Source organism: Neoarius graeffei, chromosome 3, assembly GCF_027579695.1.
Source record: "Neoarius graeffei isolate fNeoGra1 chromosome 3, fNeoGra1.pri, whole genome shotgun sequence".
Lineage (NCBI taxonomy): Eukaryota > Metazoa > Chordata > Actinopteri > Siluriformes > Ariidae > Neoarius > Neoarius graeffei.
In genome coordinates this window covers 12,804,492-12,832,099 of record NC_083571.1, presented here as the reverse complement: position 1 = coordinate 12,832,099, position 27,608 = coordinate 12,804,492, and the positions used below count along the sequence as shown (strand labels likewise).

Below are 27,608 nucleotides of genomic sequence, written 5' to 3'. Positions count from 1 at the left end.
CACAACCAACTCTTACACAATTACTCTAATTTTCCTCCAACTCCAAATTTTACTCTCTAAACTCAAAATGGAGCAAAATTAAGTTTTACCTCCAAATAGTCTAAACTACACCTGACCTGTTTACGATGGGCATTCCCACCGTGAAAGAGAAACCAATCAAAACCAAAAAAGTGAAAGTGATCATGCTGTTACCATGTGAATAGTCTTATGAATGCGTAAATGGGCACTCAGCGCTGACTCCAGTGTGACTGAGTAAGGTGACAAGTTTTATGTTTCATGTAATTTAGGCAATTTAAAAGCTGTTACTTGGCAGTAGGCACATAGAAAAGTTTGTCATGCTTGTATGATAAAACATGAAGAGCTTTATCTAAATACATGACCTACTCATTCCAAATCTGTCGAGCTTCGTTGGCAAAGTTCTCGACCCCAGAGGGTTAAAATGGATATAAATATAAAATAAAGCCGATTTAGACTTAATGGAACAAGTAATGGCAGTCCAAATCTTCCTCTGACTACAAAACACTCACTACGTTTACATGCACAGAGAGAATCGAATTTCTGCCGTTGCTCGACTGAAATCGAAGTTCAAAATGCCATGTATATACCTTAATTCGGCTGAAATTGAACCGAACTTGATTTCTCGGAATCGAGCTACACGACCTAGTTTATGCGATTTCTGCCGAGCTACTTTATGCATGTATACCCTATTGAGCTAGTTGTCGAGCTACTTCCGGAAGTGACTAGACCGCAAGCGGGAAACACAACAGCCTCGGTCGGCATGACACCGGCATGAATCTTTTCTTTTTGTGGCATTGTTTGCACTGTTAAAATTTAGCTCACTTACTGTATCACCAAATACATCTGTACAGCTGTTGCACAGCTGTGAATTGTGTACATTAACAAGTCATTGTGTGTGCGCGTATATTTTTTATATATGTCCAACATCTGAAGAATGTCAATAAAAACAAAACAATTGAACTTTTTGTGTTTATTAAGACACAAGTTAAATTGTAAGCAAAAAAAAAATTTTTTGTAAGCAAAAAATGGACTTTAGAAAAATATTATTGTGCAAAATAAGTTGTCTTACAAAACAGTGGTCTGCGCCGGATAGTTTGTAGCCATAGTCTGTTAGAGCAAGCCTAACAGCTTGAACACGGAACTGCTAGTGTTGCCAGATTGGGGGTTTTAAGTGCATTTTAGCGGATTTGAACCTGTTTTGGGCTGGAAAACGTCAGCAGTATCTGGCAACACTATAGCTCTTCATGACGACAACCAGAAGTGTACCAACATGATGGGGCGTGTAGCGCCACGTGTGGCTCGGGTGCACAATAGCCCGATTTCACTTGTGCATGTAGGATTGGATTTCTCTGGCACCCCTGCTGGGACCCTTTGCTCGATTACCAACAGCAGCTCGATTTGGACGTGCATGTAAACGTAGTCACTGATCCCTGGGGAATGGAAATGACTTACCACTGCTTTGGTGTTGCTCAAGAACGTAGTGAAAGAGCATCGCTGTACTGCCATGATGAGTGACAGCGAGGTTATACAACTCCCTCCATTCCACCCTGAGTGTCTCATCTGGTGCCCCTAAAAAAAAAAAAAAAAACCCCGCCCACATTAGGAGTTTAATTTAATGAAACATTTTGGAGCCTTAAGGGATGGACTGGGAACAAGCCATCAATACTGGCTACACTTTACTGAGGCAAGTGTTAACTAAGGGGGGGGGGGGGGCCAGTCATGTGTGGTTTTAGAAAAATGAACTACAGCTACTATGGTGCGCATGAACTGTATTAAAATATTTCATACGTCTGAAAATTTAGCTCCTGTTATCACTTGCGTTACAGCAGCTACAGACAGTCTTTCCCTCACAATTATCCCTTTCTTGAAGATTAACAAAAAACACAAAACAAGGTTATGAAAACCTTTACATGTTGCACTACATTAAGAGATCGTGTGAAGAGAATTAAACTTAATGGAGGTAAAAAGGTAACATGAAAATCTTCTGCATGCATCATAATTTCTGATTCCATGTTTGTACCACATCACTGATTCCTACACAGCCCTCCATGAGCCAGTGTGACCTGAGGAAAGATGGACAGGACTACCTTGAAGTTTCTCAGTGAGCAGCTCCCTCGGCATCCCCCACAGCTTCTCCACATCAGCACATGGTAGCCGTGCAGCAGGTAGAGGCACTCGCTCCTCCAATGCAAGCCACTGTGTCCAGTACGGGTGCGGAGGGAACGGCACTTCAGCGAACAGCTTCTCCTGAAGGGACCGGTTACAGTGGATGTTTCGGAAAAGGGATCGCCACATGAACACTAAACGAAAGGCGGTTTTGGCGGCGTAACCAGCTGTAGTGATGTTTGGCAGGCCTACCCCAAACGAGTCCTAACCACACATTTCAAAACGAGAAGGGGGGTGGGGGGGTGGGAGTCAAACATTTGAAATAAAACAAGTTAGGGAAGAAAAAAGCCTTGTATCTTGAGATAAAATTACATTAAAAGGGTGTTGCCATGATCACAATGTCCTATACCCCTAAAGATTAAACTTTGTTTAAAAAAAAAAAAAAAAAAAACCCACACAATCTCAGGACTATGCAGTTAAGCTTAATATTTCCAGCCTCTCACCATAAAATTGGCAAATATACAAAAGGTCACATTTTTCTTTCTGAAGGCTTTCGTCCTTCATTTTCAAATCTAACTTGAGTAAAAGGTTTGCACCTTCAATGTGACCTCTGGCAACATTCTCAACTGCAAAAAATGAGAATTTTCTTCTTCGGCTATTCAAACTACCCATACTGAAAATACTGCATTTGTAAATTTAATATCAACAGGACAAACAGCCCCAATTCCAAGACTCACCAACAAGACCCTACTCAGCTTAAAGCCTAAACATTAGCAAAGACATGGTGGTGTTGGTGGAAATAATCATATTACCTCCAAGTCAGCATCAAATAATTTTTTTCTGCCAAAAATGCTCATGTAGCCAACAAAGACTGTTGCCAGATTGATATATGGATGCCCATTTCCACTCCATAATAATGAAAAGGTTTCTCATAATTACAACTTAAAAGTTCTAAATGACTTGAACTCCTTTGCCATTTCATAAATTATGAGATCTTATGACTGTATCGCAACTGAACTGCCACCATCACGGACACCTCCGCCCCTCTCGCCATCATCATAACACTCCAGCCTCTCGCTATTATGACTCAGCATTACATAAGTCAATTTTCTCTTTATTATGAAAAGTTATAATTAAGGCATAGAACCTCCATTCAATCTCAACCCAAATCTTCTACAACCCCAATTCCAAAAAAGTTGGGACAAAGTACAAATTGTAAATAAAAACGGAATGCAATAATTTACAAATCTCAAAATCTGATATTGTATTCACAATAGAACATAGACAACATATCAAATGTCGAAAGTGAGACATTTTGAAATTTCATGCCAAATATTGGCTCATTTGAAATTTCATGACAGCAACATGTCAAAAAAGTTGGGACGGGGCAATAAGAGGCTGGAAAAGTTAAAGGTACAAAAAAGGAACAGCTGGAGGACTAGATTGCAACTCATTAGGTCAACTGGCAATAGGTCATTAACATGACTGGGTATAAAAAGAGCATCTTGGAGTGGCAGCAGCTCTCAGAAGTAAAGATGGGAAGAGGATCACCAATCCCCCTAATTCTGCGCCGACAAATAGTGGAGCAATATCAGAAAGGAGTTCGACAGTGTAAAATTGCAAAGAGTTTGAACATATCATCTACAGTGCATATCAAAAGATTCAGAGAATCTGGAAGAATCTGTGTGTAAGGGTCAAGGCCGGAAAACCATACTGGGTGCCCGTGATCTTCGGGCCCTTAGACGGCACTGCATCACACACAGGCATGCTTCTGTATTGGAAATCACAAAATGGGCTCAGGAATATTTCCAGAGAACATTATCTGTGAACACAATTCACCGTGCCATCCGCCGTTGCCAGCTAAAACTCTGTAGTTCAAAGAAGCCGTATCTAAACACGATCCAGAAGCGCAGACGTCTTCTCTGGGCCAAGGCTCATTTAAAATGGACTGTGGCAAAGTGGAAAACTGTTCTGTGGTCAGACGAATCAAAATTTGAAGTTCTTTATGGAAATCGGGGACGCCGTGTCATTCGGACTAAAGAGAAGGACGACCCAAGTTATCAGCACTCAGTTCAGAAGCCTGCATCTCTGATGGTATGGGGTTGCATTAGTGCGTGTGGCATGGGCAGCTTACACATCTGGAAAGACACCAATGCTGAAAGGTATATCCAGGTTCTAGAGCAGCATATGCTCCCATCCAGACGACGTCTCTTTCAGGGAAGACCTTGCATTTTCCAACATGACAATGCCAAACCACATACTGCATCAATTACAGCATCATGGCTGCGTAGAAGAAGGGTCCGGGTACTGAACTGGCCAGCCTGCAGTCCAGATCTTTCACCCATAGAAAAAACATTTGGTGCATCATAAAACAGAAGATACGACAAAAAAAGACCCAAGACAGTTGAGCAACTAGAATCCTACATTAGACAAGAATGGGTTAACATTCCTATCCCTAAACTTGAGCAACTTGTCTCCTCAGTTCCCAGACGTTTACAGACTGTTGTAAAGAGAAAAGGAGATGTCTCACAGTGGTAAACATGGCTTTGTCCCAACTTTGAGGTGTTGTCATGAAATTTAAAATCACCTAATTTTTCCTCTTTAAATGATGCATTTTCTCAGTTTAAATATTTGATATGTCATCTATGTTCTATTCTGAATAAAATACGGAATTTTGAAACTTCCACATCATTGCATTCCGTTTTTATTTACAATTTGTACTTTGTCCCAACTTTTTTGGAATCGGGGTTGTACATCAACGTTGCCTCAGACACACCCACAGGATTCCCAAGGACCTGCTGTATGGTGAGCTTGCAACAGGCAAGGAGAGCTCAGGGCCACCCCCAACTCTGATTTAAAGATGTCTGCAAGAGAGACATGAAGGGCCTCAACGTGGATGTCGATGGATAGGAAGACCTTGCCCAAGATCACTCCTGCTGGAGACAGGAACTGAATCACAATCTACACAAAGGGGAAAAGCAGCTAGCCTGGGGCAGATGAACGAAGTGAGACGCAAGAACAGCCAACAAGCCCTACCACCTTCAAGTGCAGCCGCTGCTGCTTCAGGGACTGACATTCCCGCCACAACAGGCACTGCTCCAGTGCCAACTGATCATGACTCAAGGCGCTGATCCACAGCCACGTGACTGACAGATGCCAATGAAAATCAGTTATAAAGATACAAAGTCAATCAGATGTTAACTGCACGTTTGTGCAAACCACCATCATCCAATTGTTAGGCGCCATTAATATGCTTAGGGAACTGGGGTGGACTGAGTCAAGGAGGATGTTGTCTAGATTAATTTTTACAAGACGTGTCCTGGACTTGTTGAAATTGATGTAATTAGTTACTCATGTCCTGAAGAGAATACTGGAGTCAGTACCCGTTCAAGTAAATTTTAAGTTCAAACAATACGAGGCTACTAAGGATTTTTAAGTGGAGCCCCTGCACAGGCCAAAGGCCCACGCGAGCAGAGCCCCATAGGCATAGTGTGTAGATGGGTCTGTCTCAGAAACTGGTCTCTCATTTGGGACATTATGGTCAAAAAATAAAATTCTAATTTTACCTGTTTTTTGCATTTACCTAACACTCAATGTTTCTTTTGTCATGTTTAATAAGAATAAAGATAGCATCTTGCTTTATCTGGCCTCCACTGTGGAAAATTGAGATTACAATTCAAATGCTTTTGTAAAATTGATTTCCATATAAAATAACTACATCATGAATTAAGCCCCTCCTTCGCAGATGAGTGAAAATATTGAATAAATTTCCTCTTTGATTGCTTGGGTTAAAAACGCCAAGTTATGATGACAATTGATTATTCACTTAAATATGAATAATATGGTACTTTTTGGGTATTTGATAGGACACAATGGAAAAATCAAGAACACACCGGAAAGATGAGAATAACGGCGGTGGTAAAACAGCGACTGTACCGGCTGAAGGTCGCGCGGGTCTCTACTGCAGCGCGTGAGCAATGGGACATCACTACCGCACCTGAGGGAGCACGAGGCGGGGGCGGGGCAAAATAACTAGCCGTAGATTCTATCAAAAGTTCGATCTAAATTGACCATGGTTGCAAAATAGTGGCCAAAAATACACAAACACTACGAAATAAAGATGAAAAAGAAAACATTCTATTGCCTTATACTGCAAGACTAAAAATAAAACTCAAAACTCACCTTTTCAGTGATAACGTCCAAACAGATCACCCACGTAACAGAGACCGCAAATGGAAGCACGATCAACTTCTAACTGTTGGAGTGGAAAATTCTATTCTACACATGCAAATTGTTAACGTGTCCTTCCCCGCACACAAATAACACGCTACGGTAAAAAATAGACCACAACTCATTTTATAGCTCTGAAATTCATACAAGACCAGCTACCATCGTAACATTCTGTAAAAAAAAAACAAACCATTCTATACCCAACTTTCAGCTTTCGTTTTAAAAAACAATCATAGATTTATAACTAAATTTTTATATGGCGTAGTGATTTGGTGAGGTAGTGACCTTGACCTGGAGGCTTTCCATTTAGATCAAAACACACGATCGTATTGGGTATGCAGAAAATGGAGTTACAACGGTGATCAAATATTTTGCATGATGTTTTATTACGGTTATGATTATTCTGTGAGCGCACCAATCCTTAGGTGGATAAAGTTACAATTTAAAATACAATTAGTGATAACTGTAGACTTTTCAGTGGACTACAACCTTAAGGGAATGCGATGTAGTCAATCATTTATCACGTCCCAGATCAAGCCGCCATTTTTCCACAAATTTGCAGAATTTTTGCCAAATTCTGAAGAGTATTCACATCAAAGATTTAGTTCTGTATTTCTTCATTTTATTTCAAATTAAAACCAACACCATTCAAAACCGTATAGTTTATTGACTGAGTATATTTAGTAAGGTACCCCCACAGTACCCAGTTTCTAAGACCGATCCAGATACATAAACCCATCGAGTTGTTTCCTGATGGTTTCGGTCCTACACGCCGCCTAGTGGCCAGTGCTAGTAACTGCCTGCCCTACACGCCACCTAGTGGCCAGACTTTGTAATCATCCACCTAGAAACATAGTTGAAAGTAGTTCTTTAGAGACATTTAAAGTTAAGGCTCTTCAATACGAAACTAATGACTAAGTGTTCGTTTATAGCATGTATTTCTACAATGTGTGTAAATTATAGTGGTTTTTATTTGATATTTCATATAGTATTGTTTAATAGTTGGTGTGATGTCAAATGACTTACCGACCAAGATATAGGCTACATCCACACGAGTTTTTTTTTTTGTAGCGGGTTTATATTAAAAAAAAAAAAACCCCGCGTCCACATGGGCAACGGATCAGTAAAATATCAGGTACATATGGCAACGCAACGCTTGCTGAAAACGATGCAATACACATGCCACACCTCTACGTGCGCTGTAAGACGGTCCCATCAGAGACACCAGAACAATAGAAGTAGGACGCATGCGCATAAAAACCTTCTACCTGGCACTGAACTACTACTACTCTGGGGTCCGCCATTGTTGCTGCTGTTGTTACGAATGATGCGTGCGAGTGCTGCTTGTTCTAGTCATGTGGTTGTGACGTCATCGTAAACAAATCCATTCTACTCATCCAGACGACTTCACAACAGTGCCGTTGCCAGATTTTTCCACTCTGGAAACCGTTCTCAAAAAAAATATCGTTTTGGGGCACCCAAAAAGCCAGTGCTGTGTGGACACCAGGCCGAAACGATAAATTTTATCGGATTCACCTGAATCCGTTGCCGTGTGGACAGGGCCATAGACTACGTAATTTCTTTCCAAGTGGCAGAAACAGGCTTCCAAATTTGTCAGACTTCAGTTATACATACATGTATATGAGCCAATTGTGAAAAAAAATGTTTATTTTACAGTTAGCTGGAAAAACAGCCTTGTACGTTTGTTCTCTCACCCACTACAGAGTAAGCAGGGCAAGGTATTGTTTTCAGTCTGGTTTCTTTGGTTTTTTTTTTTCCCCTCTGTAAATGATATTACAGGAAAACAGCTGGATCAATCTTCATGAAACTTTCAGGGTAGATGGGCATTGGTCTCAAATAGAACCTCAACACTGAGGATCTGGACAAGGTCAAAATTGTTTTTGTTGTGTCTACTGCTTCATATAGGACGTGCTAGCCACTACATCATCGTGCTGCAAGAATGCAAGTGTAACAATAGTGCATTGCGCATGTGCATACACGCGTTCCGATTAAAATGGCCGGCGAGTGTATACAATTCAGTTCACCATTCAAAATAAATGGACTAAAGAAATCAGACACGTTTATGCTTATTACAGAGGGAAAGTGCATCCCACTGAGCTCTAGCACTGGGCCATTTCCAGGAAATAAGAGTTTCGGTCATGGCGACAGCATGCGTGTCAGCCTCGGTTCAGAGGTTTCAGTTTCAAAAACTAAGAGGCAAGAGTTGAATATAAAAAGAACAGACACTAGTGATTTTTAAGTTGCTCATTTCTGGATTTCATTTCTGTGGCTACAGCCTCCTAGAGTAAATATATAAGCTATATTTACTGTATGGTCATGGTGTCAATTTTATAAGTAGCCGCCACATGAGTATCCTATGGGTACATTTTTTCCACGATATCTTCCTTAATACAAGTGCTACCAGGCAAGGTTTGTTTTGCCTGGCAATACTTTTTTATAGATTTGGAGTATGAGAAGTATTTTTTGTCAAGTTCAAAAGTTGAGACTGAAATTTTGGTTTTAACAAATGCTTCAGCATTTTTAGATCTTTTTGTCAGATGTTTCTAATAGTATATTGAAGTACAATAAGCATTTCATAAGTTTCAAAGGCTTTTATTGACAAATGCATCAAGTTTATGCAAAGTCAATATTTACAGTGTTAACCCTTCATTTTCAAGACTCCTGCAATTCGCCCTGGAATGCTGGATATCAGCTTCTGGGCTAAATCCTGACTGATGGCAACCCATTCTTGCATAATCAGTGCTTGGAGTTAATCACAATTTTGGGGTTTTTGTTTGTCCATAGCTTCTCGGATTAAGATCTGAAGAGAGTTTTCTGGCCATGGACCCAAAATGTCAATGTTTTGTTCCCAAAGCCACTTGGTTATCACTTTTGCTTTGTGACCTGGTGCTCCATTATGCTGGAAAAAGCATTGTTCATTCCCAAATTGCTCCTGGATCGTTGGGAGAAGTTGCTCTTGGAGGATGTTTTAATACCATTCTTTAGTCATGGCAGTGTTCTTAGGCAAAATTGAGTGATCCCACTCCCTTGGATGAGAAGCGACCCCACATGAATAGTCCCAGGATGCTTTACTGTTGGCATGAGACCGAACTCATTGTAGCACTCACCTTTTCTTCTCCAGACAATCATTTTTCTAGATGTCCAAAACAATCTGAAGGAGGCTACAGAGAAAATAACTTCATCCCAGTCCTCTGCAGTCTAATCCCTGTATTTCCCGCAGAACGTCAGACTGTCCTTGATGTTTTTCTTGGAGAGAAGTGGCTTCTTTGCTGCCCTTCTTGACACCAGGCCATCTCCCCCCCCAAAAAAAAAAAAAAAAAAAAAAAAAACCACGTCTTCGTCTCACTGCGTGCAAAGATGCACTTACACCTGCCTACTGCCATTCCTGAGCAAGCTTTGCACTGGTGGTGACCCAATCCCATAGCTGAATCCTCTTTAGGAGACCATCCTCGCACTTGCTGGACTTTCCTGGGCACCCTGAAGCCTTCTTCACAGCAATTGAACCTCTCTCCTTGAAGCTCTTGATCCGATAAATGGTTTATTTAGGTGCAATCTTACTAGCAGCAATATCTTTGCCTGTGAAGCCCCTTTTAATGCAAAGCAATCATGACTGCATGTGTTATCTTGGAGGTAAGGATAGTTAACAGAAGACAATGATTTCAAGCGCCACCTCACTTCTGAAGCAACCAGTCTGCTCTTCTAATTCAATCAGCATGACAGGGTGATATCAGCTGCCTTGTCCTTCTTAACACTTTCTCCTGAGCTAAGGAAAAGATCACTGAAATGTCAGCAAGTCATTTTGTGGCAGGGCTAAAATGCAGTGGAAATGGGGTTTGTGATTAAAGGAGATATGCAGAGCCTTTATTTTTAAATAAGTTTGAGTGGATAGTATCTCCATCCTTATCACTTGTATGCTGCATAAATGGGAATAAAAATCTGTAAAGTTGGCATTCGAGCTGCCCCGCTGAGCTAGCCATGCCAGAGTGTGTGAAGTCACAGCAAGAACCGGTTTTAAGGCTGAGGCCTTTTACAGCTATAGACCAAAGTCATATAAATTTATGGTGAAAGTAAGAAATATACAGTCACTGACTTGCTCAACTAAGACTGATTTGACTTCATTGATTGTGGGTTGACTCATTAAAACAGGATAGGTGTTATAACTTGTGCAACATACCAGTGGCGGCTGCTGGTTTTTAAAACGGGGGAAGCCCATTTTGCACATTCATCGTAAAACCTGTAGGCCGGATATCAAAGCATAGAAAGGTGTGCCCCATTAGCATAGTGAACTAGACAACCCTACCTAGTGGCAGAAAGTATTTTTGCTTGTACATTTCATGTTATAGTCTGGCTTGCCAGGCTAGTGCCTCATATCCTTAATCAAAAATATCAAACATCCAAAAATCACTGGCTATTCAACGAAGAGCCTTGAACATCATACCCTGATATGCAACACAGAGTCTTTAACACAATACCCAGCTGTGCAACACATCCTTGAACATCATCTGCAACACAGTCTGGAAATTCATAACCAAGTAGGCTATGCAACACACAGAACCTTGAATATTATACCCAGGTATAACCTATAACACAGAGCCCACCATTCTCTTAAAGTGCTGATGACACGTTTTTGACATCTTTGGCGATGTTTTATAACAAAAAGTAATTCCCGATGATCCATATATTAATTCACGAAGGCGCCTATTTTACAAGTTATGATAAACGCAAATTTGGGCAAATTTGACAGGGCTGCAGCACCCAGGAGACGAAAGAGGAGGAGGAGCTATATGACGTCAGCGAAAGAACCTTCCTCCTAACTTACCAGTTTGTTGTTGATTCGGCAGGTGTTCAGTTTGTCATTATTAGTATTTTAGTTATCATGCCTTCGCGTTGTGTTGCCGGCTTTTGCTCCAAAACCCACAAGGATGGGGTAAGTTTATTCAAGTTTCCCAGAGATCCCGAGCTGCATGCGAAGTAGGTGAAGCAAGTCAGGCGCACTCGTGACAAGTGGGAGCCCTCACCAACATCCGTCCTGTGCTCTGAACACTTCGATTTGGATTGTTTTGACACCCTTCCCAGCTTAAAAGAATCTCTTGGGTGTTCAGTTCAGCACAAACGTGTGTTACTACCATCAGCAGTGCCTACACAGTGTTGCCAGATTGGGAGGTTTCCCGCCCAGTTGAGCGGTTTCAAGTGCATTTTGGTGGGTTTTGAACATATTTTGGGCTGGAAAACGTCAGCAGAATCTGTTGCCAGATACCGCTGAAGTTTTCCAGCCCAAAATATGTTCAAAACCCACCAAAATGCACTTGAAACCGCCCAACTGGGCGGGAAAAATCCCAATCTGGCAACACTGCCAGTATTCCGGAGGGGGTCTACTAGTAGCTATGCTGGATCCAAAGATAGTCCTCCTGTCAGAACACGTGTTGTGAAACGACATAAGATAAAGGTACGTAGAGCTATAGATTCTACATAACATACCTGCAAACTCATGAGGGTTGAAAAAGGTGACAAACTACCGGTAACCCCCCGGCCCCCTTAAACAGCGCGCGATCAAGGAAAATAAAGGGAAAAGACAACATTTAAAACAGACAAGATTTATTCATTTTTAGCTTTGCAATTTTCAGTTTTGCATCTGACACCTCATTACATTACCATTAAGGAAGGAAAAGTATAAAAAGTAAAATTTGAATTTAAAAAAGTAATTTTTGAAGTGTGACACTAGAAACTTTCTTCAGCAGACCAGTTTATCATTTTTTAGACCTTTTGGCCCAAACAAGCCGTTCAAGGGCACGTTTATGCTGCTCTGCCATGTGCCTCTTTCGCGCCATGTTATCCTTCTCCACCACCTCTGCCCTATTACCAGCAGCACTGGTAGATGGCTGGACACCAAATTCAGCCCTCCTTTCCTTCAGTGCTGCCAAATTCATGGTGTGTGAGAGAGAGAGAGAGAATCTCTCTCTCACACACACTCTCACACGCACAACTGGTTCTCTGAATACAACCGAGATCAACACATTACGTTATAATTGACAATCCCACCAATAGTTTCACATAAAAATGATCTCTCTTACCCAAAACACACGTTTATAGATCCTTATGTTCAACAAAAAATGACTTTATTCAAATTGACTTGACATTTTTTTCTGTTTTGTTTCAGCCCACAGAAACATCTTCCGTGTCGCGCGTTCGGTTCAAACGTAACAGTCCCACCCCTTGCGTCTTACGTCATAAAAACGCGACTCACAGACCACCAAAATCACAGGTACCAAAAAAAAAAAAACCACCCTAAAGCCTCTTTAAATCGCACTCATCGTAACACAGCTTTCTCCGCATACTAAAAATGTTTTCCGTCTCCGGATGTAATATAGAGTTCCGGAAAAAAAATCAGAAAATATGATTCCGTGAGCTGTTTTCAAGACTCAGTGTCCCGTTCTGCATTGCGTTTGGATGATCTCTGCCATCCTCCTATACACACCCGTATTCAAGAAAACCCCGCCTCTATTCAGTTACAATTCGCGGACACTGTCCAGTGCTCTGTAAGACTATTGGCTCGTTGGAATGTCATCCAATCAGAGAGACGTTTGAAGTATGAAGGCGGCGGAAATGGTCGGAATGTGGGTGTGAGGAGAAAAGTAGTAGTAGTACTTTGAAGTAGTAGTACATTGAAATCAAATGTTCGGCAACGAAGCCTCGCGCACCCCCCCCCCCAAAAACCTCTTCGGATCTACACGATTCACACAAGTGACCTATTTTGGGATCAAAACGGCGAATTTCGCCGAAAGGTGACTAGTTTGCAGGTATGTGATAATCATAAATGCAATCATAAAGTCGGCGTGATATCAGTCATGTATTTGCTTGTGAAAGCTTGCGGCTTTCATGTAACTGCCGCCTACGAGAGGCAAAGAGGGTAGGCTATCAGATTCTATTTGGAAGAGATCAACACAATTCTAGACTCCCAGAAGAGGAAGAGCTAGCATTAGAGAGTTCACCAGCGTTTTCATGCGCCATTTCCATTGAGTAGAACAGCCAGTGAACCGCAGCGTGTTCTCCCGCTGACGTCACATGGCCGCGAGCCACGGACCCAGTTTTCTTGCGCTGTGCAATTAAAAGTTGGATATTTGCGCAACAGCTTCTTTTCATGTAATTATAACAGAAACCTAACATGTTTGCCATGTTGTATAGTTTATTTAAGAAATTGCATAGTCATGTTCGTGTCATCAGCCCTTTAACATTACTGAACAATATACACACTTCAGATTCATGAACATTACATGATGCACACTATTTATACACAAATTCTGCCCTCCGCTCCTTTTCCAGAAAATGGTCTGTGACCCTGTCATACCAGCTGGTTGTGCTTTCCAGAGACTTCACCAATTTCTGTTAGCAGCTAGCACTGCAGATCCCAATAAGGCTCAAGCTAGCCTACAACCAGATTGAACTACAAATGAAATAAACGAGTGAATTCACGAATGATCAAACTGATAGAATGGATGAAAGTTAACGGAGCACAACGAGTAATATTTACATTTATTTACAGAGTAATGTACAGAGATCAATGAGAAGAAACGTTTATATGGAAAGTCGGACAGCACTTTGGCACACGACTACACTTTTTCGACATCCGCTGGGGACTGACTGATCATACTTCCGTGTTCCTCGCTGAAGTACCGCCCTCCTCATGTCTTTCAAACACTACCTCCAATAATCCTTCATCAGCCCGGCTTCTTGTCCCTCCCACTGTCTCATTTAGTCCCAGAGAAGCCCGGCTTCCCTGGAAGTGACGATTTTGTCGAATTTAACCAATAACAACTAGCCGAAATTGGCTGTTCAGAGCCCTCTCATAGACTGCAACGGATACCCGGCTGCCAGCCATAGAGCCCATTGAAATAAGAAAGGTTACAGCCAGTGTTGCCAGATTGGGCGGTTTTAAGTGCATTTTGGCGGGTTTTGAACACTTTGGCTGGAAAAAGTCAGCAGTATCTGGCAACGCTGGTTACAGCCTGGCAGCAAAGGTGATTCTCGTAGCAAACTGCAAGTTCGTCAGACATCACTCAAGTTACAGGATAGTTATGAACGTAAATACAATCTTGGGCATATATTATGCAAGTTATTGTTTTAATGAGAATTCAACGTCGTAGATGCCGCAGTTTGGGGAGAGAATTTTAGGGGAAGCTCGGCTTCCCTTGTTGTCTCTGAGAAATCGCCCCTGCAACATACATTACATTATGCATGCATTTTCACTGATAAAACGTAAAAGGCTAATTAAATAACCAGATGAACTGAAAATCACATTCTGAAGCAAATTAAATAATCTCATACTGGTAACTTAAACACAATGCAAGTTACATGTATTAATCTAAATGCAGGTAAGCAGCCCATCTGTTCTCGCTTCTTGAAGGCTGATCTTGTGGCCAATTGTTTCTGAAATAATCTGACTCAGTTCTCCATTCATTCACTTCCATGTAAGGGCGAGATGGCAGCAATATCCAGTTTAGAAATAAGACTGCTGCTCCACTCATTCACTTTTCTTCATACTGTGTAGCCCGACATTACTGCTCAGCTCTGGCAATTACTAAAACCCGGGACAGAACGGGATGTCACCGGTTTTAACAACCGCGGGGAGGTCACTGCCTGAGCGATACGTCCAATCCCGTTCCAGGTTTCACCAACAACTGGTGAACTGGGATGACTGGTGCAACTGAACTTTAAAAATAAATAAATAAATCTAAAATACTTTTCTTGTTTTCTTTAATTGTTGGTACTGCACCCTCTTTCAATACGGGCTTATAGCCAACGCTCCTCAACAGATTAGAGGTCTTGTACGAGTCTTCAGTAAAATGTGCAGAGCAGAGGAGAGACCACTTCGTAGGTGCCCAATGTGCCCGTGAACTTCTTGCAAACCGCATCCAAATCTTTGCAGTTTGAACATTCTTGGGCCATGAATGCAATGCAAATCCGCCTTCTGTCATGTTGCTGTACCAGCCAACACCACATCTCCGTGGCATGGCGATAAATTAGCTCAAAATGGAGGATTGGAGTTGCACTCAGCTCTGTGTTTTAGTATAGCGGAAATGGCAATGAGTGAGGAAGTGGCACAGTGAGGATCCTCTTCTTGGACTTCAAGTGCCTTCAACACCATCCAGCCCCTACTGCTTCAGGACAAACTGAACAGGATGCGAGTGGACCCCTGCCTGGTCACCTGGATCTCCAGCTACCTCGCTGACAGGCCGCAGTACGTCAGGCTGAAGGACATCACGTCTGACACTAATTAGCAGCACTGGAACACCCCAGGGCACGGTGCTGGCCCCTCTTCTCTTCACCCTGTACACCGCGGACTTCTGCTACAACTCGGAGCTGTGTCACATTCAGAAGTTCGCAGATGACACAGCCATCATTGGGTGCATCAGTGATGACAGAGGAGGAGTATAGGAGCCTGGTGAGGGACTTCGCTGTGTGGTGCAACAGGAACCATCTGCAGCTCAACACCTCGAAGACCAAGGAGCTGATCATTGACTTTGGGAGGTCCAGACCAAGGTCACAACCAGTTCTGATCGAGGGAGTCGAGGTGGAGGCTGTGGATTCCTACAAGTACCTCGGGCTGTGGCTGGACAGCAAGCTGGACTGGACTTGCAACACCAAATCACTTATACAGGAAGGGACAGAGCAGGTTATACTTCCTCAGGAGGCTGTGGTCCTTTAACATCTGCAGGAAACTCCTGTGGATGTTCTATCAGTCTGTGGTCGCCAGTGTCCTGTTTTACATGTGCTGGGGGGGGGGGGGGGGGGGGACACATCCAGGCTGGACAAACTGATCAGGTGGGCCAGCTCTGTGGTCAGCATGAAGCTGGACTCTCTGGTGACGGTGGCAGAGAAGAGATATATGGACAAACTATTGAACATCATGGACGATACCAGTCACCCTCTGCACACAGTCATCAGCAACCAGAGGAGCCTGTTCAGTGATGGAATGCTCCTTCCCAAGTGCAGGACAAACAGACTTAAAAACTCCTTTGTCCCTTACGCCATCAGACTGTACAACTCCTCTCAGGGTACGCAAGCTAAAAATCACATTTAACACTTATCTTCAATATCAAAAGGCTTGACTAAATAAGCTTGGTTGTTTATTGTAGCCCTGTGATAGCTCTACTTACCATGCAAAAAAAAAAAAAAATCTGGTGATAACGTTATTTTTGGTGAATGTATGGCAATGTGTGTTATATTTAGCAAAATTACTCATGTCATTTAGAAAAAGTGCTTTTTTGACCACAGGTAGCTCCAAAAGGGATGCACTTAAATCATTCTTTATACCATAAAACAAATATTTGGTTCCATATCATTGGAAACATAGTTAAGTTTTAATGTTGAATGCCAGTAAGTTTTCAGACTATTTTGATCAAATTAGTCTGTAATTGTGTCAAAAAAATGTCCTCAGACAGCTAATTTTTCAATATAAAATAACATCTAAAATGATTATTTTCATCCTAAAATGTGGTCAAGATATTGGGACATAAATATTAGAGACAACTAACACAGTTTACCTTCTATTTAAAAGCACTATGGAAGTAGTGGATTCTAAATTGTCAAAAAAAAAAACCTCCTCTCCGCAGCGGCGCGGGAAGACATTGTCGGCAGGGGGTGCTGTGACGTGACCTGGGACATTTTTTTGAAGGGGGGTCTGGGGGTCCTCCCCCAGAAAATTTTGTATTTCTTAGATGCAATTTCCTGCATTTTAACCAATCAGGCGTCCGAAATCCTTTTAAGCTTGCAATTGCAATATTTCGTTAAACTGCCTACTACTTATAGGCCTAATCCGTAAAAACGACTTTTTTTTTTTGAGTGATGACGGAAGAATCTGAAGCCTGTCTGTCAATGACAATTCTCAGTTAACACGATTACAAAGGACAGGTTATTTTAGAAGCAGAAGCGCACAGCTGTGGTTTAACAGTCGCAGGTTTTACATCTGCTCTAGATAAACTGAAGGAGACGCGGATTCCACCCGATTACAGCCTTACATACCCAGATCCAGTCAAGCGAGTGTGCATTTCAAATACAGTAGTTAGTCGCACGCGCACACACACGAAACAGAACAACACTCTCGCTGGAACAACACAAACACCATGGTTCTCTCAATCAACAGACCGAAATCCATGAACCCACTCATCCTACTACTATGGGTTAGTGACACTAACTTATGCCGCTTTTCCACTACAAACGCGGCTGAGCCGTGCCGAGTTGGGCTGAGTCGAGCTGAGCGGGGCTGTTGGAGTTGCATTTCGACTACAACCGCGCTGAACCGTGCTGGCTGGAAGTGGGTGGACACATTGGGTGGAGTTAGCGAAAGTGGGTGGACGTCAGGTGATGTCGTTAAGCAGCGCAAACAGTGAGCTTTTAAGCGGCAGTCTCACGACCCGAATAGTAAACAATAAACATGAAGTCGTTAGTGTTGCTGGTCTTGGTTCTGTGGCTTGTTGTCACCGACAACGCCAACAGATACTGGCAAGAGCGTATAGATGAGGCGAGGCGCATAAGGCTTCAGAAATTCTCGTAATTCTTAATTCTTCTCCTTCCGGGTTTACGGTGTTTACAGATCCCAGCATGCTCGCGGGGCGTGTGGGGGCATGTGAGGACACTCCTCCTCACCAATCAGTGCACAGGGGAGTGTCTGCTCACGCCCCCAGCCTCACTCGGCTTGCTTTGGCTCGCTTCAGCCCCACTCCAAAACCGTGCGGGTTTTAGGGGCTAAGCAGGGCTGAAGCGAGCCGAGTCGTGCTGTTTTTTGGTAGTCGAAACGCGAGCCGTGTCGGGCTGAAGTGAGCTGAAAAAGGGTAGTGGAAAAGGGCCATTAGTGTTCTATTGCAAAAATCACTCATAAAAGTGATGCAGCGGTATTTCACACTCTCCATTAAGTAAAAGTAAAACATGATGAGCATGGACACCGTTTTAAACGAACATTTTTTAAGACTGTAGTTACATCTGAGTCAACTTCAAAGCACGATGCTAGCAACACCTGCACTTGTTCAAGGCATACCAAATAGGCTCAAGTGAACACGACACAGCGGGCAAAATTAATAACCAAATGGCCTTACCTTAAAACGCTGTCTTGATCATATGACTTCTCGCAATTATTCCACTTAAATCCACACGGTTCTCTTCTGAGACATAGTAACTATTAAGTATCAACTAACTAACTCTTACTCTTCTCTACAGACGGTCGACTCGTACTCGCTTCCTGTTGTAATTTCGCGCGCTGAAAAGCTGAACGTCAACGTCACGACAAAAAAAATTCTGATGGTCCACTAGGCTACATATTAAGTTATAAGTTTTAATTAAATCCTTTTTTAAATAACTAAAATGTAGCCCTCATCATCCTACATCTAAAACATGACATATAAAATCAGCAGAGCCAAATGAAAACAAATAAACAAATATATTTTCACGCAAGTTTTGTTTTATGTTCATGTCAGTTTTGAGGGTCCACCACCAGGGGGTGCTGCCGCACCCCCCCGCACCCCCGGTTCCCGCGCCGGTGCCTCTCCGAGAATCACTTCATTTGTTTCTCCCAGCCCTGCTTAAAGCTACACTTAATCTTGTTATAATACAAACTATTACACATGCATTGCCTACCTGTTCTTTAAAGCCTAGGTCACAACCAGACGTACGATTTTTTGGCCGTGCGATTTTTGGCGTTTCCCAACTCGCTGCGCTTTTTTTTTTGTTCGTGGAGAAAGACGCACGTTGGCCGTAAGTTTGTCTTGCGACCTGAAAAAAAGCATAAGCGCCCGTAGAGTTTGTTTGACATGACAAAGAACCTCTGCGGCCGGTCTGCGGCCAGTCTACGGCTCGAAAATCAGCACGTCACACGCGCGCCCTCCGTGCGTTTCTTGCACGTAGACCGGCCGTAGGAGCACGTACGGCCAGTTGTGACCGAGGCATAACTTGTCCTTCACTTAAAAACTGGTACAAGAACCAGTTTGAATCAATTTGAATTTTGGACCCCTGTGACACAAACTTTGTACCCTGATTGCAAAGCAACCCTTAAAAGTTAATTTTCATGGCAAGGAAGGACTTTGCAATTCATCTGATCACTCTTTAGAACAACAATCTAGTCAATGCAAATTGCCACCATAAAAACTGAAGCAGCAAACTTTGTGAAAACCAAAATTTGGTTAAGGCTCAAATCTTTTGGCCATGACTGTATACAAAACCCTATTATTAAACATATACTACCGTTCAAAAGTTTGGGGTCACCCAGACAATTTTGTGTTTTCCATGAAAAGTCACACTTTTATTTACCACCACAAGTTGTAAAATGAATAGAAAATATATAGTCAAGACATTTTTTCTGGCCATTTTGAGCATTTAATCGACCCCACAAATGTGATGCTCCAGAAACTCAATCTGCTCAAAGGAAGGTCAGTTTTATAGCTTCTCTAAAGAGCTAAACTGTTTTCAGCTGTGCTAACATGATTGTACAAGGGTTTTCTAATCATCCATTAGCCTTCTGAGGCAATGAGCAAACACATTGTACCATTAGAACACTGGAGTGAGAGTTGCTGGAAATGGGCCTCTATACACCTATGGAGATATTGCACCAAAAACCAGACATTTGCAGCTAGAATAGTCATTTAGCACATTAGCAATGTATAGAGTGGATTTCTGATTAGTTTAAAGTGATATTCATTGAAAAGAACAGTGCTTTTCTTTCAAAAATAAGGAAATTTCAAAGTGACCCCAAACTTTTGAACGGTAGTGTAAACCAGGAGCCAACAGTTATCAATAACAGATGCTAATTTGTGCTAATTGCTTGTTTAGCATTTGTGTACCCAGTAACACCAAGAAAGTGCTAGAAATGGGCGTACAAGACTCAAATACGTTGTGTTTGCTCAAAAACAACTGCTCCTTTATTAAAACTTTCAGAAAAACAAACAAACCGTACCCGGAAGTGGCGAGTCCACAGCGAGTCACAGGAACAAACCCGGAACAACCTGCAACAGGTGCTGCCGAGCCTCAACAAAGACACCGGCTCCAGGGGAGCTAAAATCACAATAAGCACCTCGTCGCTTAAACATAACAAACCCGGGTTTGTGTCCGAGTCCTGGAGCTCACTTTTAATCATACGGTCATCCCTGCTAACAGATAAACAGGAAAAAGGCTCCAGCAGCTCGCTCTCCAGGGTCGTGTCGTGGTAGGCCATACCTGCCAGTACTCAGCTCGCCAAGCGCCGCCATTTTGGATAACAGCTTTTAAAACTGTCAGGATGTACCAAGTTTCACCGCGGGGGTGTCTCTGTCGCTTCTTCTTCTTCTTCTGTCGACATTGTGCATGGTTTTTACAGATAATGTGTATGATGAATTACACCGTCTTTGTATGCTTCATGTAATGTTTGTAGTTTTTAATTATATTTTACAGTTTAAAATGTATATGCCTTTTATATGTAAATCCAACACAAACATATGTGGATTTACATATAAAAGGCATATACATTTTAAACTCATCTCATCTCATTATCTCTAGCCGCTTTATCCTGTTCTACAGGGTCGCAGGCAAGCTGGAGCCTATCCCAGCTGACTACGGGCGAAAGGCGGGGTACACCCTGGACAAGTCGCCAGGTCATCACAGGGCTGACACATAGACACAGACAACCATTCACACTCACATTCACACCTACAGTCAATTTAGAGTCACCAGTTAACCTAACCTGCATGTCTTTGGACTGTGGGGGAAACCGGAGCACCCGGAGGAAACCCACGCGGACACGGGGAGAACATGCAAACTCCACACAGAAAGGCCCTCGCCGGCCATGGGGCTCGAACCCAGGACCTTCTTGCTGTGAGGCGACAGCGCTAACCACTACACCACCGTGCCACCCACATTTTAAACTATAAAATATAATTTAAAACTACAAACATTACATGAAGCATACAAAGACGGTGTAATTCATCATACACATTATCTGTAAAAACCATGCACAATGTTCACTTCATACATACTAGATTTTCATAAAAAATTTGTATGAGGAAAATGCAAAATGGGCCACTTTCAGGAGTAAATCATACATGGCATATATATTTATTTATAAATCCTTATAAGGATTTATCCTTATATTTATAAGGATTTACTACTAAGACAGTGGTAAACTCTTATAAGTTCTTTACTGTTCTTTTTCGTATGGGAGGTCACAGAAGAATTCTAGCCTTGTCGCTGAAATAGTAAAATAGAATGGAGTAGAATATTAACAATATTAAGAGATGTATGCTCGAGTTAATCCTTGCTCTTCTTGACGAGTATTGGTGCTCAGAGGGCGGGCATGCCCTATCAGCCCTCGTCCCACCTCACCGGAGCTTAGAGAAACTCCAGCCAAATTGTCCCATGAACCAAACAAAATCTTCCCGTAAACCAATTACGAGGATAACCAAACAAAAATCTTCCCGTAAACCAATTACGAGGATAACCAAACAAAAATCTTCCCATAAACCAATTACAAGGATAACCAAACAAAATCTTCCCGTAAACCAATTACGAGGATAACCAAACAAAAAATCTTCCCGTAAACCAATTACGAGGATAACCAAACAAAAAATCTTCCCGTAAACCAATTACGAGGATAACCAAACAAAATCTTCCCGTAAACCAATTACGAGGATAACCAAACAAAAAATCTTCCCGTAAACCAATTACGAGGATAACCAAACAAAATCTTCCCGTAAACCAATTACGAGGATAACCAAACAAAATCTTCCCGTAAATCAATTATGAGGACTCTCTCTCTCTCTTTCTGATTTATATGGCGGTTGACAACTGTTTCTGTGTATTACCGCCACCGCTGGACTGGAGTGTGGAACAGGAGTTGCTTCTTATCTAGAAATTAAATACGTTTTAATAATCCTGTGTTTTTCAAAAAAGTAAACAAATAAGATAAAATTTTCCCATTACTTCTTTGTAAGATATTTCTGACATTAAAGGGTGTATTATTGGCCTCGACTTGAGCAATAAAATTCTGTCTCTCTTGATAGTATTTTTGACAATGAATAAGAACATGCTCTACAGTCTCTGGGCTTTGTGATGCACAATACTCGCAGTTACCATCAGCATGCCTACTCATAATAAAGAGAGTACTATTAAGATGGGAGTGCCCAATTCTCAAATGATGTCACAGAGTCGGGGATTCCCTAGTGGCGGCCATCTTGCGGGTCAAACTTACCGTACTGGTGACTGAGCACACATTGTAACGCGCGAGTACAAAGTCTTCAAAAGAACCCATCTCATCTCATCTCATTATCTCTAGCCGCTTTAATCCTGTTCTACAGGGTCGCAGGCAAGCTGGAGCCTATCCCAGCTGACTACAGGCGAAAAGCAAGGTACACCCTGGACAAGTCGCCAGGTCATCACAGGGCTGACACATAGACACAGACAACCATCCACACTCACATTCACACCTACGGTCAATTTAGAGTCACCAGTTAACCTAACCTGCATGTCTTTGGACTGTGGGAGAAACCGGAGCACCAGGAGGAAACCCACGCGGACACGGGGAGAACATGCAAACTCCGCACAGAAAGGCCCTCACCAGCCACGGGGCTCGAACCCGGACCTTCTTGCTGTGAGGCGACAACGCTAACCACTACACCACCGTGCCACATTCAAAAGAACCCAAGCAGGCTATTTAAAGCTAGCAATGGTGCACACCTATTGTATTCACGGCTGTTGTAATAGGTCAGATGATGACGTCAAGCGGAGCTTTTATGGAATTCCCACTGTACGGGAGCACGAAGGCGAGCAAACAAAGAAACTCAGCATACAAAGGAGAAATCTATGGCTTGCGAGAATCAACCGCAAGGATTATCAGCCTTCCAAACACAGCAAAGTCTGCTCCAATCATTTTATAAGTGGTACGTTGTTTAAATAAACAATCAATTGTGTTTAAGTTTGTTTTTGGAAACCAAAACATCGTGTAAACAATCTCTGGAGAATGCCTAACTGGAACCGCTGAGTGTACGTTTACATTGTAATGTACACTTAATATCGCTCGGTACAAGGCTGCAAACATATGATTATTACTGGCCTATAAATTGTCATATTTATCATAACAAACACAAAATGTAACAAGCCTACATACCAGTTAATTATATTACAAAGTTTATACTGACCTGGTACTGTAATACCACTAATGGATGTAAAATTTGTTTTAAATCAACTCGATATTATACACACACATATATATATTTATATGCAGTGTTGAGAGCTCTAAAATTCCAATGTTTACATACCTTGGCTGTAATTAGGACACGACTGTCACTTGTTTTTATATGGTGGACTTCACGGACCCAGCCACAGACAAAATAATTGTATGACTCCAGCGACTTGTATGCTTCGAGTGTGTAGGCACTTTTACTATTCACGAAATAGTTCACAATATCAGGGTACGATATGGATGGCAGCCCTGCATAGTTACTTGAAAATGCATCTTTGTCCACTTCGTAGGGGTCAATTCCCCCAATCAAGGCCAGTTTGGCTGCATACCGTTGTCGTGAGATGTCGTCCAATGTATCCATATACTTCCGTTTGCTTGATTTTACTGACATTGATCTTTATTTTAGAAAACTGACTATATAACTTCATAAATTCGTCCGAGATAATGTAGCCGGTAATGGCGATGGTCCGTTTTGTTTGCCCCACAAGATGGCAGCTGGAGGGCGTTCCCCGGAATGCCGTGACGTCAGTGAAAACTATCTATTTCAGGCTGAATGTTAAAAAGATGCCTCCCAGAAGACCCATTCTCCCAAAGGTGCTGCCATCTCCCATGTACTCTGGCCTTAATAATGCTTTTGACTTCAGCCTTACTATACTGTATATTAATATCTATATTGTCCCTACTTGCCGCTCTTTTGGCATATTTGTCAGCCAACTCGTTCCCCTCCACCCCTACATGAGCTGGAACCCATAAAAAGGAAAGTTTAAAACCTGCCTTCATTAACACACTTGTCAACTGTAAAATGTCAAGAAGAATGTCGTTCCTGGATGTGGAATGTGAGTTCTGAATACTCACAAGAGCAGAGCTAGAGTCAGATGCTATGACCACTTGCCTGTGCCTATCCCCATTAAGTCAAGTCAAGTCAAGTTTATTTGTATAGCACTTTTAACAATAAACATTGTCGCAAAGCAGCATTACAGAATTTGAACGACTTAAAACATGAGCTAATTTTGTCCCTAATCTATCCCCAATGAGCAAGCCTGTGGCGACGGTGGCAAGGAAAAACTCCCTCAGACGACATGAGGAAGAAACCTCGAGAGGAACCAGACTCAAAAGGGAATCCATCCTCATTTGGGCAACAACAGACAGCATGACTATAACATTAACAGTTTTAACATGAAGACAGTTTCGTTGATGTTGTAACTCTTCATTGATGGAAACGTGAGTGCAAAACTGTTCATGACAACTGCAGTCCTAAAGTTAGCAAGTCAACTGTAGTCCTCAGCCATAAAAGCATTACTGTAAGAGTCCAGAGCATCCTCCAGGTGTAACCCTCAACTGTCCTCATGGGGCCGTCCTCCACAGGAGCGATGCGATAAAACTCCAACCAGACACAGGGTACCAGGATGGATCAAGCAGGTCCGAGGGGCAGAAGAGGCCAGCATCTCAATCCCAGGACCAACATGTAACTCAGAGGGACAGATTGGGGGGGGGGGGGGGGGGGGGGGAACACAGGTTGTTAGGTATGCCCTAAAAATGACACAAGTATTAAATCTGTGTGGTAGGCTCGCAGAGACGAGAGTCTTGACATCAGGCATAATACACAACAATGGCATGTTAATATGGTTAAAAAAATATCATGACCTTCTCTGGTTGGATGCTTGATTGGGTGATGGGAGCACACTCCTCAGCAATGATGAGATGCAGATGGGACCCTTAGGGCTGGCCAAGACAATTCAGTTACATTTCACCAGGTCTGGGACATGCGACAGAATGTCTGACGGCCGATTCCCTGCAGGCTACGATAGCCAGTTGAGGTCTCCACCCTCTCCACCAAAAGATTTCCTGTTGACTCCATGTAACTCAGAGGGACAGATTTTTTTTTTTGGGGGGGGGAAGAAAACACGGGTTGTTACGTATGCCCAATGTCACCTGAATAAGTAGGAACAGTATACATCTTGCACTGGGTACAAGTAGGGACTCCGGCAACTAACTATGACAGCATAACTAAAAGGGGAGAGCCAGAAGGTCTCATTACCCTCTATCCAGAGCAGGGCAAACCATATGGCTACCAGCTCTGCTGTATACATAGCCAGGTCATCAGTTATTCTCTTTTTAATGGCCAACCCCAGCTCGGGTACCACATACGCCACTCCCACCCTTTTATCAGGACCCTTTGAGGCATCTGTATATATGAACATACTCTTGCTGTAATGTTCATGACTGTACCCATCAACCCTCCACTTGTCCACCTCACACTCCTGCCTTTCTTCAAGCAGCCCCAGGTCTACTTTAGCTTCCTCAAAGGTCCAAGGGGGAACTGTAGAATATGATACTGTAGGGCAGATATTAAAGCCACTTAATCCCTGTGGCAGCGGGGGCGTGGCCAAGCATCAGTCTGTGACAGGAGGGCGGAGTCAGGGAAGGTAAGTGGCAAAATCACTACACCTGATGTCAATTAACCTGTGTTTGTGTGTCTTCCCAGTGACCGCGCCCTATATAAAGAGAGAGAGAGCAGAGGAAGGCAGCTCTCTCTGGAACCAGTCAACTGGTGTGTGTGGTGTGACTGGAGAGATTTGTGTCTGAAAAGAACAAATAAAAGAGCATTATGGAACTTTATTCTGGCCTGCCGTCTTTCTGTGCTCCTCCCCCTCCTACGAACTGCCACAGTGGTGCCGAAACCCAGGACGGAGCACAGGAAAAGAACAGCCCCATGGAGCCCTCCACCTTCGCGGACCTGGTCCACGCCCTCGCCATGGCCCAGCAGAGCCAGCACCAGGCGCTAATCACCCTCCGGAAGGAGCAAGAGCGCCGGTTCGAGGCCCTGGTGCTGGCGCAGCAGGAAGATCGTCAGGCGTTCCGGCACCTCCTCGCGTCGGCGGGGTCCACCAGCGCTCCCATCGCGGGCCCGTCCCCCCCCATCCTAACCAAGATGGGCCCGCAGGACGACCCCGAGGCATTCATCACGCTCTTCGAGCAAGTCGCGGAGACCTCGGGGTGGCCGATGGAGCAGCGCGCAGCGCGCCTTCTCCCCCTGCTAACAGGAGAGGCGCAGCTGGCCGCGCTACAGCTCCCCGCTGACCGCCGGCTGGCCTACGCGGACCTTCGCCGGGCCGTCCTCCAGCAGGTGGGGTGCACCCCCGAACAACAACGACGGCGCTTCCGCGCTCTGCGGCTGGAGGAAGTCGGCCGGCCGTTCGCGTTTGGCCAGCAGCTCCGGGACGCCTGCTGGCGGTGGTTGAGGGCCAACTACTGCGACGCCGAGGGAATTCTCGATCAGGTGGTGCTGGAGCAGTTCATCGGCCGCCTGCCAGAGGGAACCGCGGAGTGGGTCCAGTGCCACCGCCCGGCGTCGCTGGATCAGGCCATCGAGTTGGCGGAGGACCATTTGGCGGCTGTTCCGACGGCAGGACAGCGAACATCCTCTTCTCTCCTCTCCTCTCTCTCTCTCCCCCTCTCTCCTCCTGTGTCTCGTCCTCACCCCGTCCCCCCACCGCGGAGGCAGGGGCTGGCCCCACCCCAGCCGGCCCGTCGCACCCGCAGTGTCCTCCCGTTTTTCCCTTCTGTGTCTGTCTCTTCCCCCCCTCAGGTGAGTGAGCCCCGGGGCGCCAGTGCAGAGAGGAAGCCCGGGCCGGTTTTCTGGCGCTGCGGGGAGCCGGGCCACCTCCAACAGCAGTGTTCGGCAATGGAAGTGGGCGCGGTGGTTCGGATCCCCGACGCGCCAGGAGCTGCCCTCGATCGGGCCGGAGCGTATCGCATACCGGTGAGTATCCAAGGGGATACATATCAGGCATTGGTGGATTCCGGTTGTAATCAGACCTCAATCCACCAAAGCCTGGTGCAAGACGAGGCATTGGGGGGAGCACAGGGGGTGAAGGTGTTGTGTGTGCACGGGGATGTTCACAGCTACCCGTTGGTGTCGGTCCACATTTTGTTCCGAGGGGAAAAATTTATAGTAAAGGCGGCGGTTAATCCTCGCCTCACCCACTCGATAATTTTGGGGACTGATTGGCCGGGATTCAGGGAGTTGATGAGTCAT

The 27,608-nt window shown here is 43.7% G+C and overlaps 1 protein-coding gene across 1 annotated transcript in view; it reads right to left on the bottom strand.

Annotated features, from left to right (window-relative positions):
• The window catches only part of si:dkeyp-114g9.1 (uncharacterized protein LOC555399 homolog), a 49,805-nt gene extending 29,233 nt beyond the window's left edge, over window positions 1-20,572 (bottom strand). Inside the window, exons 1-4 of the mRNA XM_060915616.1 lie at window positions 20,315-20,572; window positions 2,106-2,388; window positions 1,856-1,881; window positions 1,471-1,573 (exon numbers count right to left, since the gene is read on the bottom strand). Of these exons, the coding sequence (XP_060771599.1) occupies window positions 1,471-1,573; window positions 1,856-1,881; window positions 2,106-2,388; window positions 20,315-20,572 (670 nt within the window). The remainder of the gene's footprint in view (window positions 1-1,470; window positions 1,574-1,855; window positions 1,882-2,105; window positions 2,389-20,314) is intronic.
• Between the last annotated feature and the right edge of the window lie 7,036 nt (window positions 20,573-27,608).